This window comes from Schistosoma haematobium, chromosome ZW (genome assembly GCF_000699445.3).
Source record: "Schistosoma haematobium chromosome ZW, whole genome shotgun sequence".
NCBI classification, from domain to species: Eukaryota; Metazoa; Platyhelminthes; class Trematoda; order Strigeidida; family Schistosomatidae; genus Schistosoma; species Schistosoma haematobium.
The window spans coordinates 88,494,365-88,513,903 of NC_067195.1; the positions used below are offsets into that span (position 1 = coordinate 88,494,365).

The following is a 19,539-nucleotide window of genomic DNA, read 5'->3' on the forward strand; positions in this document are numbered from 1 at the left end:
CTAATGTTTCCCAATTTCCAATTGCTTTATGGGTATAATTTTAGGAAAGGTCGAAATCCATAACTTAATGACACTAGATTTTTGTTATGAAAACGTTTTTAGCTTTGTCTTACATTGTAGATCTAAACTAAGAAGGGCTTCGAATTTCCTATCAATAAATTCGATATGTTTGCAATTTTAAAATGAACAAGTTCCATAGAAAAGTGATCTGGTGTCATTTAGAGATGAGCAAGTTCTATTGGCCGACGGATAATAGCAGGAAAGGTTTACTAGATATAGAACATCCAAATCTGTACCGATAAAATAAAATGCATTTATCCTAGTCAGTCATTCAGTCAAACGCAACATAAAACCTGATATATGTGCATATCATTTCAAATAGTCATACTCCAGAAGCATAGAGAGATTACATTATCAGATCAGATCTCAGAGTGGTGGAGTTAGCAACAGTACTAATGATAATAAAAAAATATCAGGTATCCAAGATAGAACTTGACAAAATGCAAACTAGATAAAGGGAGAGCCCATCTAGGGTAGTTGGAAAACCCTGATTCCAAACCAATAATGCACATAGGCTCCAGTATTCTGAAGGAACAAATGGCGTATGAACCAATCGTTGGTCACCGGCTACCATGGGACTGACTTGTGGACCAGATTTTAGGTCGATGGCTCCGGGTGTAGCCCCCTAAGAAAACCACCTGTTTCAGTTTTGGCACCTGGGAAGCATCCCAGCCCTCACAAAAATTGAATGATTTATGTGGTGCATATCTATTTGGTGCCTCCTTGTACCAATGTTTATGTGTTTAAATACATAAATAATACCATACTGGGATCGGTCCAGTAATTAAATCATAGGGTTATTTTTGAAAGGCTAAACAGGCTAATGTCAAAGAAATAATAGTTATCTGATGTTAAGTAAACTCCGCCTGTAGCTCTTCTAGAGTTACTGCCGGTCCCAAGCCCGGGTAAAGGAGGAGGGTTGGGCATGGGGTTAGCGTCCCCATCCCGTAGAAAACTAACTCGCTAAAAAAACGCTTACCAGAAAAAATAATTCAAACCATTTTAACTCTGCCCTGAGAGTTAGAAGGTCTTCATTTAGAAGAATTATGACGCTTCATGGTGAAAGCCGAATTCCTTCGGAAGCCACGAGGCCGATGCCCCTTCTAACAACCAGAGCAAAAATTTTTATAGGTACATGGAACGTTAGAACAATGTGGGAAACCGGGAAGACCAGCCAAATAGCAACGGAAATGAGGAGATACAACTTGGCAGTACTGGGAATCAGCGAAACCCACTGGACCCAAGCTGGACAGAAAAGGCTAGCTACGGGAGAGATGCTGCTATACTCCGGTCACGAAGAGGAAAATGCTCCACACACACAGGGAGTTGATCTAATGCTGTCCAAAGTAGCACGAAATGCACTTGTAGGATGGGAATCCCACGGATCCAGAATCATCAAAGCATCATTCAAAACAAAGAAGGAGGGGATCTCAATGAATATTATCCAATGTTATGCACCCACCAATGATAGCAACGACGACATTAAAGATCAATTCTACGAGCGGCTGCAGTCAATCATAGAGAAATGCTCAAGAAAGGACCTCACCATTCTGATGGGAGATCTAAATGCCAAGGTCGGAATAGACAACACTGGATATGAAGATATTATGGGACGACATGGACTGACTGGGAGAGAGGAACGAAAATGGAGAAAGATTTGCAAATTTGTGTGCATTCAACAAATTAGTCATAGGAGGCACAATATTTCCACACAAACGTATACACAAGGCTACATGGATCTCACCGGACCACACTACAGAGAACCAAATAGACCATATTTGCATCAAAAAAATTCCGAAGGACAATGGAAGATGTGAGAACCAGGAGAGGAGCTGACGTAGCTTCAGATCACCACCTAGTTGTAGCCAATTTAAAACTGAAGCTAAAAAAGAACTGGACAAGTGGACAAACAGTAATACAAAGGTTCAATACAGCCTTCCTTCGAGATACTGACAAACTCAATGAATTCAAGATAGCTCTCAACAACAGATTCCAAGCCTTTCAAGATCTACTGAAGGAAGAAGAAACTACCATGGAGGACAACTGGAAAGGCATCAAAGAAACATTGACTTCAACGTGTCAAGAGGTTCTGGGCCTAAAGAAACACCATCATAAGGAATGGATCTCTATAGAAACACTGGACAAGATCAAAGAAAGGAAGAACAAGAAGACAGCAATTAACAACAGCCGAACACGAGCAGAGAAAGTCCAAGCACAAGCTGAATACATAGAAGCAAACAAGCAAGTGAAGAGGAGCATTAGAGCCGACAGGAAGAAATACGTGGAAGAACTAGCAACGACGGCAGAAAAAGCTGCTAGAGAAGGAAATATGAAACAGCTCTACGATACAACGAAGAAACTATCAGGGAAATACAGTAAACCAGAGAGGCCGGTCAAAGACAAAGAAGGCAAGCCAATCACTGAAATTCAACAACAGCGAAACAGATGGGTAGAACACTTCGAGGAACTCCTGAATAGGCCGGCTCCAATGAATCCACCGAACATCGAAGTAGCACACACAAATCTTCCTATAGATGTCAACCCACCAACGACGGAAGAAATTAGAATGGCCGTCAGACAAATCAAGAACGGGAAAGCAGCAGGACCCGACAACATACCAGCTGAAGCACTGAAATCAGACGTCGAAGTAACCACAAGCATGCTTTACCCTCTATTCAAAAAGATTTGGGAGGAGGAACAAGTGCCAATGGACTGGAAAGAAGGACACCTCATCAAGATTCCAAAGAAAGGAGATCTGAGCAAATGTGAAAACTACAGAGGCATTACACTACTGTCAATACCAGGGAAAGTCTTCAACAGGGTGTTGCTGAACCGGATGAAGGATGCAGTAGATGCCCAACTTCGAGATCAACAAGCTGGATTCCGAAAGGATCGGTCGTGCACAGACCAAATTGCAACACTACGGATCATCGTCGAACAATCAGTTGAGTGGAACTCGTCACTATACATCAACTTCATTGATTATGAAAAGGCATTCGACAGTGTAGATAGGAGGACATTATGGAAACTTCTTCGACACTACGGAGTTCCTGAGAAGATTGTCAATATTATCCGGAACTCATACGATGGACTACAGTGCAAGGTCGTGCATGGAGGACAGCTGACAGATGCATTCCAAGTAATAACCGGAGTCAGACAAGGCTGTTTACTCTCTCCATTCCTCTTTCTTCTGGTGGTCGACTGGATTATGAAGACCTCGACATCTGAAGGAAAACACGGAATACAATGGACAGCTCAGAACCAATTAGACGATCTGGACTTCGCAGATGACCTAGCCCTCCTATCACGTATACGTGAACAGATTCAGATAAAGACAGCCAATGTAGCAGCAGTCTCTGCATCAGTAGGCCTCAGTATACACAAAGGGAAAACCAAGGTCCTCAAATTCAAAGCGGAGAACAGCAATCCAATCACTCTTGATGGCGAAACTCTGGAAGATGTAGAATCCTTCACATACCTGGGAAGCATCGTCGATAGACATGGAGGTTCAGATGCAGACGTAAAGGCGAGGATTGGCAAAGCAAGGGCCGCATTCCTACAATTGAAGAACATATGGAACTCAAAACAACTTTCGACCAATATCAAAGTGCGAATCTTCAATACGAACGTCAAGGCAATTCTACTGTATGGAGCTGAAACTTGGAGAACTACAACAACCACAATCAAGAAAGTACAAGTATTTATAAATAGCTGTCTACGCAAGATACTCAACATCCATTGGCCGGATACCATCAGCAATAGCCTTCTGTGGGAGAGAACAAACCAACTTCCAGCTGAAGAGGAAATTAGGAAAAGACGATGGAAATGGATAGGACATACATTACGCAAATCGTCAAACTGCATCACGAGGCAAGCTCTAACTTGGAATCCTGAAGGGAAGCAGAAAAGAGGAAGGCCAAAGAACACATTACGTCGGATAATAGAAGCAGATATGAAAAGGATGAATTACAACTGGAAGGAGCTGGAAAGGATTGCCCAGGACAGGGTTGGATGGAGAATGCTGGTGAGCGACCTATGCTCCTTCACGAGGAGTAACAGGTGTAAGTAAGTAAGTAAGATGTTAAGTAATGAACAGATATTGTTATGTCCGATAAATGAACTATTTTGGTGACATGAATACTTTTACAGCGCTAATGAAAAGATGATCTACACATACATCATATACATCAATATACATGAATGGTGGTAATATGACAGTATGAGTTATTATAGAAATGGACAATTCATTGTTATGTATATAAATAGGTCTTCTGAATATTCTGACACTGTGTTAAATCTGTGTGGTAACTTTTTGGATCCACTTATGGACCCAATACCATACGTATATTTTTATCGTATAATTGTTGAGTAACTATACTATTCATATTTGTGTTCCACTTATTATAAGCTTTATTTTGATCTATGAACTATTATTATACGATTTACCATTGTTGAGTTGTGCCCTGTCTATTAATTACTACCTCCCACATTCACAGCCCCTATTCGCTAGAACTTGTATAAATGTTGTTTCCTATTTTATGGTACGATGTGGTCTGTTTGGTTTGTATATAAACCCGGTATATTTGAAATACATGATTCATATCGCGGAGGCTGGGATTGATGTTCTCGACTCAATGGGCAGAGCTAGGCAAGAAGCAGGACAGATAAGGACTCTAGACTGCTCTTACTTGTTTTATGCGTCATTAGTTCGGTCGATAATTGACTGTTCTCTAATTGGCAGTATCATTACACTATATATTAATAGAGCACAAGGCTACAAGGTGTAACAAAAGCAAAAATTGAAACATTATCATAATAGACTTACATCTTCAGGAACTTTTTCAATTGCTTCAGATAATTGAAGATGACATAAAGCTAAACACAAAGGTAGATCAACATGATCTCTTAAGCCTAAATGACCATGTTGGTTTGTTGGTAGAGGAGGTAAACAAATTGAGTTACATATCGATCTTGTAGACTGACACTTCTGAGACATGGAACTCCCACTTACACTTGATTTGAAATCATTCTGTTTATGAAATTATAAAAAAAGAATGGTCAGTTAATTAGTTATATTATAGGAAAGTTGGTAGAATTCTAAGGAAATTTCTAAGAATAATGGTACTCTATCAGATAGCCAAAAGATTATATAACATTCAATTAAAATGTTTTAATTGAGAAAGTGAAGCAATTTCATTGATTATATCACTAAATTAGGTTTAGAATTGTGAAAATAAAATCTATTTCTTTCAGATTCCCAGAAATTAGCAAGACTATAAACTCCCATAAGGTTTCAAGCGGTCATGGAGTAGACGGAATTTCATTCTTTTTCTAGAAAATATAGTGGATCAGATATTTCACTTCTTCTAAATTTATTTAATCCCTTTGGAAACAGGTACTCATTCTCACTGTTGGAAAACTGCATATATCATACCACGTCACATATCTGGAGATGAGAGTGACATAAAGAATTATCGGTCCATAAATATTACTCCAGTTATCTCCAGGATTATGGAAAAAATTATTGGTGACAAACTCACTGAAAAACTTATCACTGATTCCTTAAAAATCAACCATGTATGACCTACCAATTTAACTTCTTCAATTTAGTCTCTACTCAACATGACCAACGATATCTAGTTTTAACGTCATACCTTGACATTTCTAAAGGTTTGACGTGGTAAGCAACCAGCTTCTTATAAGCAAATTTACATCTTACGACGTCAAAAACCCTCTGCTTCCCCGGTTTCATTCTTATCTCAGTCACTCACACGAAATAGTCGGAACCAACTCCTCCTTGTCGAATCCTATCCCGGTCAAAATGGCGTGATACAATGTAGTGTCTTAGATCTTTTGCTCTTCTTTTTCATTTATATAAATATTTGAAATTGCCTCTTTATGGATGAGCCTCGTCTATAGGAAGATGATCTGAAAGCAGTGTGTTCATTTTCTCATGAGATGAACAATGTGCAAAATTGCATTAGAATGGAGTTCAACAAAGTAGCCCAATGGTCTTCGAAATGGCAGTTGGAACTTAACACGGTTAAGTGTGGATGGATGTGCTTCTGTAATACTTCACTCAAGCTAGACTTTACCATAAATGGTAAGGTGTTATCCAAGTTACATACAATAGTGGACTTAGGTACTCCTACAATTTACCCTTCACAGAACAGGTCTCGAAACAGGCCTCCGAACCTCATCATCTGAGTTGCGTAATTCGTAACCTCTATAACGAGTCAAGTATTTTGATTTATAAAGTATGTGTTCTACCACTCCTAGAATATTGCAAGTTTATTCTTACTAGAGTTCACATAAATGATAAAGTAAGGTTGGAATTCCTTTAGAGACGATTTACACTTATTACATACTATGCACTCATGAGGTTTGTTTTTTATTACGATACTACACAGGTGTGACTTGTTTTATAGTAGATCTTTCTTTTATTTCACTGACTGCTTTCTTATTACTTGGTACAGTTTTTATAAACCAGACCATATTGAACCTGTTGGTTTTTGCTTGTCTGTGCTGAGAGTTGACTGTTGTTGCTGAGTGAATCACCCTGAGTATGAACTTTTTAACTTAAGATAACCAATATATATATGCTGAGAAACCAGGGCAGTCTTTTGACTTTAGTTGACCTTGGTTACGTTACTCTAGTGTAGTTAACGGTATATAACTTAGTGTTTATGTTAGGAATAATACTAATACCTGGTTGCCTAAACCGTAATAGATGGACTTACCACCATGCTAGCGCTTGAGTTATTAACTACTGATATCGATACGTTTATGGGATTCAGTTCAAATATACACAATTCCTATACTCCTGCTGAACAGTAATGAGATTTGAAAAATAATCAGTAAAATCGATTGAGTGGGTACACAAATCATCGTTGTATACACTTTTATCTTCCTGACCCAGACAAGGCAATGCAGACTAAGACCTTGATCAGAAACATTATTGGCCTTCGCCATTAGTATTTCTTGTTTATAGTCTCTTAACTACGGTTTGATGTTGAGATGGTATATGAGTGCCGAAATATGATATCCTTAGACTTTCCTAGCTTATCAGATACAATAATATAAGTTAAACTGTGAGATAACTACGAGCTAGTGGTAAATAAAAGTAAGGTCTTAGGTTAGCTATGGATCATTTATGATAGCTAGTTACTATTAACTTGAATAAATTGCTCGAGTGACTTCCATAACAGTTATGACGAGTGTTTGAAAAAACAATACCATGTCCGGAACGAAACGTTGTAGTGGATTATCATCAAGATAATTCCTAATGCTTCGTATATGACTCGTCCTGATGACCGTTACTAGATAACTCTCAACGATGTATAAATTTCAGAAGACTATACGAGGCTTTGGGTACAGCATATTATTGTACAGTCCACATCACATAAAGTGAATACGAGTGGCTGATAGCGACCGAATAAAAAGACATGTGGTTTGATAAGATTTAAGGAGCATATATATATATATATATATATATATATATATATATATATATATATATATATAATACTCTGCCAAGTGACCTTCAAATCTTTTTGCACACAAATTTGATCAAAACTAAAAGTTATCAACTTACTGATTTATTTGTGATCTCTGAACTTGTGAAAACAGGTGAATGCTGAGAATGACTTGGATAATCTTTATAATCATCAATATCATTGATAAATCCACCATGATGTGATTGACTATTATTGATAAAATGATTATTCTCCTTAGAACCATTTTTCATTTTACCTTTATTCGAAATTGTAGATTTCAGACAATTTTCATCAGAACCAATTATATGTAAAGAATTTGGCATAGAACCATTATTAGTATTACCGTTAATAGTACTTAGATTACTATTGTTATTATTATAAATATTTGACAAAGAATTAATTGGTTTTAAAACTGTATCACTACTCAACAATGATTTATGTGACGAAGTAGATTTCGGATTTGGGACTGAAATCGATTGTAGAAACTGTCTCATTGCTGGAAGTTGATCTGTAACAAACTGATTCATAAATTTCATATAGGTTTCTTTAGAACCACTGAATAAACTGAAATTTGCTAATGTTTGAATTGTTTTAGCAACCTGTAATATAATTAGAGCAGAGAATATATAAAAATAGACACATTGTATTCACATTGAAACGACAAAAGAATTTAAAACAGGTAAATTAAAAAGTCTCTTAACTACACACACACGCTATAAATGAAATAAAATACAACACAATTTTTATGTCTTTTTCGCCAGCGTCTAACCTAATTTGTAGTTCTTTTTCGGCTTCCCGTCTTTTACACGGTCTGCCAACGGCAAGTCCTCACGGATAAAAACTCCTGAACCCTTTAATTTATGTCCATTTTGTAAAATTAAGTCGCGATCATTCGAAGAGTTGAATACTACTTTAAGCAGTCTGGATTGATTAGGCTTCCAGTTTGCTAGACTACCTAGTCTGTACACCTTTAGGAAGGTGACTCCGGGGATATTATGAGGCATGAGTTGATTAAGTAGCTGTTTTATCAGCAAAATGTCATGCTCAAAACGAGTTTTTCGTTCAAAGCTTTCACTATCCTAGATTGTATGAAAAATAACTGATCTGTCAATGTGATCAGTCTTCGATTTCTCGACTACTTTTATCGAGGCAAGATTCCCTTTTGTATCGTTATGTTGTTTCTTCGTTACAATCTGTACCCAATCGTCAAGGTTGCAAGGAGAAGCAGCCACAGTTACGTCAAACATACTGTGGGATTCCGGAGGGTTGTCGATGATTTGAGAGGTCAGGTTATGTTTCCCGCTAGAAACCGTTCGAGACTTGCGATTGCGGCTTCTAGGCGTTTCCTGCTGGATACCATTTCGAAGACGGGGAACAGAAAAATCTTCTTTTCTTGGGTTTTTGATTAAGACAGACCTCTTTGGAGACTGTTTTTCCTTTTTTGATCGGTGTGAGTCACCTATTTCCGAACTCACATGAGTTTGCTTCACGCCAATTTGCATGTCGACAGAGCGAGTACTGTTCGATGAAATCAGCACATATGCATATAGTTACATTGGCCCTCTTAATCACTACGATCGGTGCGGCCCATGCAGAGAAGTTGAATGGTTGGATTACGCCAGCTTGTTGCAAGCGATTAAGTTCCTGATCGACTAGTTCAAGAGCAGCATATGGTATAAGACGTCTTGGACGAAAAATATTTTTGGCATCTGGTTGACAAAGCCGTGCGCAACCGTTTTTACTAAACCGTTTGAAAGCCGCAGGCGTTAAATTCGTGCAAACTTCGCGGTACCAGCCTTTGCACTCATCGCGCTGCATCCCGCTTTCAACGGCATAACGACAACCCGGACGTTGGCAATTGCTTTTTTTTGCACTGTCCAGTTATTAAACAGGGGTTCTTTTTTTTTTAAAAAGAAGCACTAGATGCTATAATACTCAGAGACAAAAATGATCTATGACCAAAAAAAGTAGAAAACTGTAGATTGTTAGAACCAAAAGTACTAACAGATACAATCGAAAACAAAGTACCGACGACAAACTAATTTAGAAACAGAAACGATACTCTAATTGAATACTTTAACTGAAATAAATTCAATTAAAGTGAAAACAGTAGTCTTGATACATAATAAACGATCAAAACAATGGAATTTACTCAGCGAGGAAAAATACTGCCCTTTTAATTAGCGTGCGCGTTGTTTTCATTGTTTTTTTTATTGTACTTCTTACTTTCATCTACCATTGTTATTTGAAATACGATTTCTTTCCTGTTCGACCGTGTTCTGATTTGGGGCCTTATTGAGTGAATTGGTGTTCAAGAATACTAAGCAAATGGAAATAGCCTTGGCCATTGTACCAAGATGAAAGCTCACATACCAGTGAAACCAGATGCCAAAAATATTTTTCGTCCAAGACGTCTTATACCATATGCTGCTCTTGAACTAGTCGATCAGGAACTTAATCGCTTGCAACAAGCTGGCGTAATCCAACCATTCAACTTCTCTGCATGGGCCGCACCGATCGTAGTGATTAAGAGGGCCAATGTAACTATATGCATATGTGCTGATTTCATCGAACAGTACTCGCTCTGTCGACATGCAAATTGGCGTGAAGCAAACTCATGTGAGTTCGGAAATAGGTGACTCACACCGATCAAAAAAGGAAAAACAGTCTCCAAAGAGGTCTGTCTTAATCAAAAACCCAAGAAAAGAAGATTTTTCTGTTCCCCGTCTTCGAAATGGTATCCAGCAGGAAACGCCTAGAAGCCGCAATCGCAAGTCTCGAACGGTTTCTAGCGGGAAACATAACCTGACCTCTCAAATCATCGACAACCCTCCGGAATCCCACAGTATGTTTGACGTAACTGTGGCTGCTTCTCCTAGTAACCTCGATGAAGACCGGATCCTTTCGGAGAAGCAGCACGGCTTCAGAATGGGTTATTCTTGTCTCACTAACTTATTAGTCGCTCGTGAAAGCTGGTGCGCTATTAAGCACCAAAAGTTGCCTGTAGACGAAGCCAACATTGATTTCAGCAAAGCTTTTGATAAAGTTACGCACAACCGACTGTTATATAAGCTAAGAAATGTCGGAATCAAAGGCAATCTATTGGTGTGGATAAGACTTCCTAGTTGGGCACCAACAAAGAGTACGGGTGAACTTAAAGTTATCTAGCTGGGAAACTGCTTAGTGGAGTGTCCCAGGGTACAGTTTTGGGGCCAGTGCTATTCCTCTTGTATGTAAATGAACTTCCTCGCCTCCTATCATCATCGGTCTTGCTATATGCTGACGATGTCAAGATATGGAGAACGATACGATGTAAGAGTGATAGCTTAGAACTTCAAAATGACCTGAAGAAGTTATCTGAATGGTCTCAAACATGGCAGTTGCCGATAAATACTTCCAAGTGTGTTGTGATGCATATCGGTCATCAAGGCACAGATACATACACGATGAATAACACTGAGCTACCTGTCGTCCAGACATATAATGACTTAGGAGTTATCGTTAGTCAAGACTTAAAGACTACTGCACACTGCCGTGCAATAGCCGCCAAAGGTTTTAGAACCTTATGGTCAATACGTAGAGCTTTTAGTCATGTCGACGCTGAAACGTTTTTGACTTTGTATACAGTGTTTGTACGTCCTAAACTTGAGTACTGCATACAAGCGGCTAGCCTCTGCTTAAAAACAGACAGTGAGCTTCTGGAAAAGTTTCAGAGAACAGCAACTAAGCTGATTCCCGGAATAGCGAAGCTTCCGTATGAATCTCGACTGGCCAAGCTAAACCTTTTCCCGTTGTTATATCGCAGAAATAGAGGCGACTTTATTAGTTTTCAAATTGCTTAGTAATAAATTTGCACCTGATATGCCATCATTTTTCTTGTCTTCCAAAACAGAGAATTTACGAGGATACTCCAAAAAGGTTCACAAGCCCAGAACAAATTACTTGTCAGCTGACTATCGACTTTCCCATCGAATCATCAACGAGTGGAACTCACTACCTCAGCACGTGGTTGAGGCTCCATCCGTCGATTTTTTCAAAAGAAAGTTGGATCAACTGAGAGACCACCATTGCCAGGACTAACACAGGCCATCAAGCCTCCTGTCCTTTCCAAACTGAAACTGAAACATATTTATAGTTTTTACATGAGAAGATTTTAGAATGTTCTCTAAGTATCGGCTAGCGCTGCACCAACGCAATCGTTCTATATCCCGCTAACAATATTTAGTTTCTAAATATCTATCAACTGAAAATCAAGGATTATTAAGTTTTTCGAAGTCCCATAAAACTAAACAGACCTTGTCCATAGAGGTATCCTGCTTACAAATAGTTTTCTTAATACAAATAAATAATTTAGTATAGAAGTTGACCTTTAACCTGTCTTTGCGCAAAGACCAGATAATATTTAGAAGCTTGGCTTTCAAGTCAGTTAGCAATCAATATTAATCGAAATCAACTCAATTTATCAACCAATTAGAAAAATTATGGAATGCAGGATCAAGAATCAGGTCAAAGGGAGAGACAATCAAAATAAATACTCAAGTAGTGACAGGTTAAAGGTCAACAGGATAATCTATTAGTCGTATATAGAGGGATTTGAATAACTCACTTTTACCTTAAGTTTGTCCTGATGTTATTCAGAAGAATAATCGATATTTCATGAATACATCGCCTAGATCGGGGAATGAAACTTTATCAAAATCATCTACCTGAGCTCATAAACTCCCCCCACTATCACATTTAGAGTACGTCACACAAATTCAAGGCTTTTAAATAAAATGCCTAAAAATTTACACTACTTGATATTTACAGTTAATCTTACTCTTTAAAATTACTTATTCATAATATTATCAGTTTAATTCCACATGCATAAATGTTCGTCAAATAAAAACAAAGCCATTATCATGATAATCAGCTATTAAAACCTACGTGATTTAAGAAACAACCATAGAAACTATTTCACAGCAATGTTAAAGCAAAATACGTCAGGAATGCATCGTTAGTTTGCATAATGTGATGTATGTATTTTATTCAAAACCACCTAACCACAACCAATTACATCACAATGGGTCTTGTCATAAGCAAGCAAGAACCTGGAAAAAATATATTTCGGTTCAAGTTATCACACTTTACACTAGCATATCAAAAGGAAATTATCAAGATGGATGGCTAAGAATTTCAAGCCGTAAAAATCACTGGAAAATTAAGATTAGTAGTACTTCTAAACTCAGGATAGTGACTGAAGAAAAATGATGTGAATATAACCAAGACGCTGGAAATATTTTCCAGCCATATCTTTTCTCAATTCTTTAACTTTGAATAATGATTACTTAGTGAACCTCAACCAAGACGTTAACACCACAACCACGTCGAACAGTCATTGACTTTGGTATAGGTTTGTGGACGTTAGTCTAAATAACGTCAGTTTGTGATTTAAACTACAATAATTTAACAATTTCATCAACTGATGCCATGTCTCGGTCTAGCTGACCCCAACATTTTTTTGCGGTTAATATGGTATGTTGAACTAGTCTGTGGTATTAGGTGATAAGTAACATAAGTTCCAATAAAAAGATCTTCATATTCATCAATTAATGTGAGGTTGATTGTTTTGGAAAATACGAAGATGTTGTAAGTTTCTAAAATCCAAATGATCTATTTATACTCATGTTGAAACCACACTGGTCACAAACCTACTTAAATAGGTTCATTAGTCGATATATCCAACTTTCAGTATAGGGTTGTGGAGATTATTGAGTTTTTGAGATCATGAACTGATTGATGTTAGACGAACATCGAAAACCTGAAAGCACTGGACGGCCGTTTCGTCCTATTGTAAGACTCCTCAGCAGTGCGCACCCACGATTCCACGAGCGGGATTAAAACCCACGACCGTCAGTCTTGCGCGCAAACGCTTAACTCCCAAACCATTGAGCCGGCCGGAATCCAACGGTGTTAATGTCTAACCTCAATCAATCCACGAAACATCTATCAGCTTATATAACAGTTCATAGTTTAAGTTTGAAGTCTAGTTAAAAGATTGACAATTTTATATGATCTAAAGGTACATTTAGATATCAATTTCCATTATCGCTTTAACAAGAAAACAAATGTCTATCTGTAATGATATGTTGACTAAATTATATTTATATCAGAAGGGCTTTTTTGGATATATTATAGTAATTTCAATGGTTGAGATTATGAGTCAATTGAAGCTAGACAACCATGGAAAACCTGGAAGCACTGGACGACTGTTTCGTCCGATTGTGGGACTCCTGAGCAGTGCACATCCACGATTCTGCCTCGCGAGATTCGAATTATTAATTATTATTATCATATTTTCTAAAAAAAACAAATTATCACTTACCAAAGTGAATGCACGTAATATACGTGGTTCACTAGGAAATTCATAAATTAAATTAAATAATGAAGGTGATAAAATAGCTGGACAAATATAACGTAGAAATAAACAAGCTGATATAACATGTTCACATAATGTACCACCATTATTAATTGTAGAATTAGATGAATTTAATCCATCATAATGTTTATTAGAAATATTATTCATTGATGAATAATTACTTTTTATACCATTTTCTAAATATCGTCTAATCTCTACAAATAATGCTCTAAATTGTCTATAGAAACAAAGAAACAAAGAAAAAAAAGCGTTAAACATGACAAACAATATATTACATATGGAATAATATATAGAGTAATGGTTTAAGGATATTCAACAAGTAAATCGTTGATTTAGTTAGTCGCGTCATGTATATACTAGCCATCAGACACTTTCCAAGGCGACTAGATAAACCTATACTTGGTAAATGAATTAAAACACAATACATTGATCACTTTATTACAATTCTCTCTCATGGTTATAACCCAGCTATTCCTTAATTACTTACTTACTTACTTAGGCCTGTTACTTCTAACGGAGCATAGGCCGCCGACCAGCATTCTCCAACCCACTCTGTCCTGGGCCTTCTTTTCTAATTCCATCCAATTCTTGTTCATTTTTCTCATGTCTATCTCCATTTCTCGGCGTAATGTGTTCTTTGGTCTTCCTATTTTCCTTTGGCCTTCAGGATTCCATGTAAGGGCTTGTCTTGTGACGCAGTTGGGTGGTTTCCTCAATGTGTGTCCTATCCACTTCCAGCGCTTCTTCCTGATTTCTTCCTCCGCTGGGATCTGGTTTGTTCTCTCCCACAGTACGTTGTTGCTAATAGTGTCCGGCCAACGGATCTGAAGTATTTTACGTAGACAACTGTTGATAAACACCTGTATTTTCTGGATGATGGCTTTTGTAGTTCTCCAGGTTTCCGCCCCATACAGTAGAACTGTCTTGACATTTGTATTGAAAATCATGACCTTGGTGTTGGCTTGTGGACTGTTGTTTTGAGTTCCAGATGTTCTTCAATTGTAGATATTCTGCTCTTGCTTTGCCGATCCGCGCCTTCACATCTGCATCAGATCCACCCTGTTCATCAATGATGCTGCCCAAATATATAAAGGTTTTTACATCTTCCAAATCTTCTCCGTCAATTGTGATTGGATTGGTGCATTCTGTGTTGTATTGGAGAATTCTGCTTTTCCCTTTGTGTATATTGAGACCTACTGCTGCTGAAGCTGCTGCTACACTGGTTGTTTTCTCTTGCATTTGTTGTTGTGATTGCGATAGGAGACCCAGATCATCTGCGAAGTCTAGATCGTTCAGATGCATCCTAGATGTCCATTGTATCCTGTGCTTCCCTTCAGATGTTGACGTCTTCATGATCCAGTCGATCACCAAGAGAAAGAGAAAGGGTGAGAGTAAGCAACCTTGCCTAACACCGGTCTTCACTTCGAACGACTTTGTCAACTGTCCTCCATGCACGAGTTTGCAGTGTAATCGATCACAGGAATTCTGTATGATATTGACTATCTTCTGAGGCACACCGTAGTATCCAAGATGCTTCCATAGTGTTGTTCTGTTCACGCTATCAAATGCCTTTTCGTAGTCAATGAAGTTGATGTAGAGTGATGAATTCCATTCAATTGACTGTTCCACAATGATCCGTAGGGTTGCGATTTCGTCTGTACACGATCTATCCTTACGGAATCCTGCCTGTTGGTCTCGAAGTTGGGCGTCTACGGAGTCCTTCATTCTGTTTAACAATACCCTGTTGAAGAATTTTCCCGATATTGAGAGAAGAGTGATGCCCCTGTAGTTATTACAGTTGCTGAGATCGCCTTTCTTCGGTATTTTGATCAGAAGTCCTTCTTTCCAGTCTTTTGGTACTTGTTCCTCATCCCAAATTTTGCTGAAGAGAATGTGGAGTATACTTGCAGTTGCCGCTACGTCTGCTTTTAGTGCCTCTGCTGGGATGTTGTCCGGTCCTGCTGCTTTGCCACTCTTGATTTGTCTGATGGCCATGCTGATTTCTTCAATTTTTGGTGGGCCAACATTGATTGGGAGGTCCGTGGGTGCTGCTTCGATGTTGGGTGGGTTCAGTGGAGCTGGTCGATTCAAGAGTTCTTTGAAGTGTTCTACCCACCTGTTTTGTTGCTCTTCAATGTTGGTGACTACCTCGCCTTCCTTGCTTTTCACTGGTCGTTCTGGTTTGCGGCGATTTCCACAGAGTTTCTTTGTCGTGTCATACAGTTGTCTCATGTTTCCTTCAGCTATTCCTACTGCTTAGTATTCTCGGACACCGATTCACTCGACAAGTCCCCAAATCAGAACACGGTTGTACAGGAAAAGAGATTATATTCCAAATAGCAAGGTTAGATGGAAATAAGAAGCAAGTAAGTCCAATGGGGGAAACGTTAGTATATTTATAGTTTTTCACATGAGATTTCTAGAGTGTTCACTAAGTATTGACTAACGCTGCGTGGTTAAGAATTAGCCAATCAGCGTGCACCAAAGCAATCGTGCATTGAGCATGCTTTAATCCAGTCTATGTCCCGCTAACACACTTTTATACAAAAATAATCTGTTGGTTCTAAGTTCGAGGAAGTAAGAGCGATTAATGTAGTTTATAAACTGACCTAGGATAAACCCAATATTTATAAAGAATAGGTTGATATATTCGACTTAGAGCAACACATTTTATGCAAGGATTAGATATATTAATTGGCTACCGAAAACCAATGTAAATTAAATAGTAAAGTTCGGACTTTAGTTATAATTTATTTCAGACTCAGTGGTGTTCCAATGCATTGGGTTTCACTAATTGGCCAGTTACTTTTAGTCATTCAGTAAAAAAAGGTTCACTAGTAGCTTTATTCGATCGAACAGATAGTTAAGACATTTTGTTACATGACTATAAATCTTCATTCTGAAATTCATGGTGTTTTTCTGAACTGATAGCTCTCTATTGAAGATGAGTGCTTCAATCCGCTAATTAATAAACGAGAAATGTCGTTCAATGACTGAGCTGTCTTCCTACTGATGCTTATGATCTCTTTATTGCCTTGCCTCAATTGAAATGACTAATATCTGTTAAAAATTAGTCCATAAAATAAACACCTCAATAATGACATTTGTTATACACCGATCCAACTCCCAGACAAATCCATACTACGCAAAAGACAATTATTATAAATCTGAAGTTTAACATATGTAAGATAAACGAGTATTTGATACTCAGTGGAAAGATCGACACTCATCATTAGATAAACAAATAGATGAATCCCAAAAGAAGGAGCAATATATATAGGCTTAAAATAGTCAATCATGCACTGATTCACTAACTGGAATGTATACACAATCAGTTAAATAAAAGGCTTCAAGATTACATCGAATTGAAATAATAATTGAAAAAGGAAATTTACTCTGGAAATTCAACTTCACTTAATAGAATCCGCTTCCATACAGTTTCAACTAAACCTAATAGATTAACTTGATTTTGTGCTAATTGTGTAGATGTTTGCACTTTGGCTATATCAACTTCATAATCGATTGGATAACGATTAGATGTTTTCAATTGTGGATCAACTGGGCGGCCACTGATAACAATTTGAACAAAATCAGATAAAATATTTGATAAATACGAACCACCAACAAGACGTAGATAAATTTCTGTTGCTTTAGTTGCTATACTGTTAGCACGTAAAACCATATTTGGATCACCTTGATAACGAAAAGATGATGAGATTGAAATAAAAATTGAAAATACACTAAAGAGTAGTATAATGAGAAAGTGATGACACTAGAACAACTCAGTCATAACTAACATAGGAACGTGTATGAGTATATATCGGTTAGATGAATTCATGTACTGATCATATGTTGTGATCACACATTTAATAATGTTATTTGACTAGCCGCTAATGACAGTACAAGTTTCCTACGATTCTTCTTTTTTACATGTTTTGGTAAACCAAGGGTAACGGTTTTAGCAGAACAATAATATTCAAATTACTGCCAGTTAATTAAAGGTATTCTTGAAGTTCTAGTGAGAAGTCGTGACTGGTGGAATCGAAACAAGTTAGTAGTGAAAAAAATGGTCATCAATGGCACAGGATGACTATCGCATTATATTATAAAACTTATTGGTGTTAGAAATCAACACCAATGGATTCTAACTCAGTGATCTGAGAGTTGAGCGCTAGACACGAGATCTGAAGGTCTCAGGTCCGATCCCTAGAAGAGAGATCACGGGTGAAGCACTACTGACCAGTTATTACTGAACCCAATGGTACCCAAATGAGATCAATCTACGAAAAATGTAGACTACAAATAATATGAAATCGTCTATTCCGAGTTCTATACATACAATTATAAATTATTTCCCTTTCTTTTTGTTTTTATCGACGCTTCACTCATTCGACTTCATTAATCAGTCCTATTTTAGTATTTGGTATTGCATAACTAATGATATTAACATTTCACTGTCTCCATGACCTCACTTTTTTTCTTTTATAACATGTATATACTTGATCTATGGTCAAGTATACGATGGTCATCAACTCTCCCTGAGTGCTTATGCTTGTGTGTTATTTTTAGGTTGATTTCTAAGTAAATTAACTGATAAAAACAAACATAGTTCTGTTAATTTGAAATGCCGATTGCAACTATAAGGAGACGTAATTAGTATGATGTTATCGTAGTATTCTTTTAGCGAATTATTGACCAGCTAGTTAGCTCTACTACACAGCATAAAATTAAACATAGAAATTCCAGTAATATAAACATAAGCTTAGAAAAAGTAACATTAATAATAGTGTGGCGTGAGCTACCTATATTGACATAAGTAGTATATAACGATAGTTAGGAATATAATGTATTTCAGTAGATCGAGAACGAAAGCAATTGGTATGAAAATGCAGGAACGATGAAATCTGAGGCGATGGACTGATATTTGCAAACAAACAGTCAAGTTTGAGACAATGGACTGATATTTTGCAAATTAATTATTTACTGTAGCTCTTCTAAAGTTACTGTCGGTCCTAAGCCCGAGTAAAAGAGGAGGGTTGGGCATGGGGTTAGCGACCCCATCCCGTAGAAAACTAACTCGCTAAAAAAACGCTAACATGAAAAAATGATTCAAATCATTTCAACTCTGTCCTGGGAGTTAGAAGGTCTTCATTTAGAAAAAACTATGACGCCTCGCAGTGAAAGCCGAGCTTCTTCGCAAGCCACGAGGCCGATGCCCCTTCTAACAACCAGAGCAACAATCTTTATAGGTACATGGAACGTCCACTGATAGATTATTTATTTGAACACATAAATATTGGTGCAAGAGAGCGCCAATATTTATGCGCCACACAAAACAATGAGAATTCGAAGAGAAAGGAAAAAAAAAGATAAGGAGTGTGAAAAAAAAGGAAGAGGTTGGTGTAAGGTAGTGTAGTATTAATAATAGTAATAATGAGGAAACGGAAAGGTACAATCAGAAGAAATCTTTCAGGTAAGGGAGACACAACCACTTTTTATGAAGAAAGTAAAAGAAGGTTACAGCAGGATCGCCACTGGCTTCTATTCTGAGCCATATCTGATAAC

The 19,539-nt window shown here is 37.7% G+C and overlaps 1 protein-coding gene across 2 annotated transcripts in view; it reads right to left on the bottom strand.

Annotated features, from left to right (window-relative positions):
• The window catches only part of RASAL2_2 (Ras GTPase-activating protein nGAP), a 111,861-nt gene that overhangs the window by 10,978 nt on the left and 81,344 nt on the right, over positions 1–19,539 (bottom strand). For both annotated transcript variants that reach the window (XM_051212654.1, XM_051212655.1), the window contains 4 exons: positions 17,370–17,667; positions 13,921–14,191; positions 7,655–8,155; positions 4,886–5,089 (listed from right to left, as the gene is read on the bottom strand). In XM_051212654.1, coding sequence (XP_051072844.1) covers positions 4,886–5,089; positions 7,655–8,155; positions 13,921–14,191; positions 17,370–17,667 — 1,274 coding nt within the window. The remainder of the gene's footprint in view (positions 1–4,885; positions 5,090–7,654; positions 8,156–13,920; positions 14,192–17,369; positions 17,668–19,539) is intronic.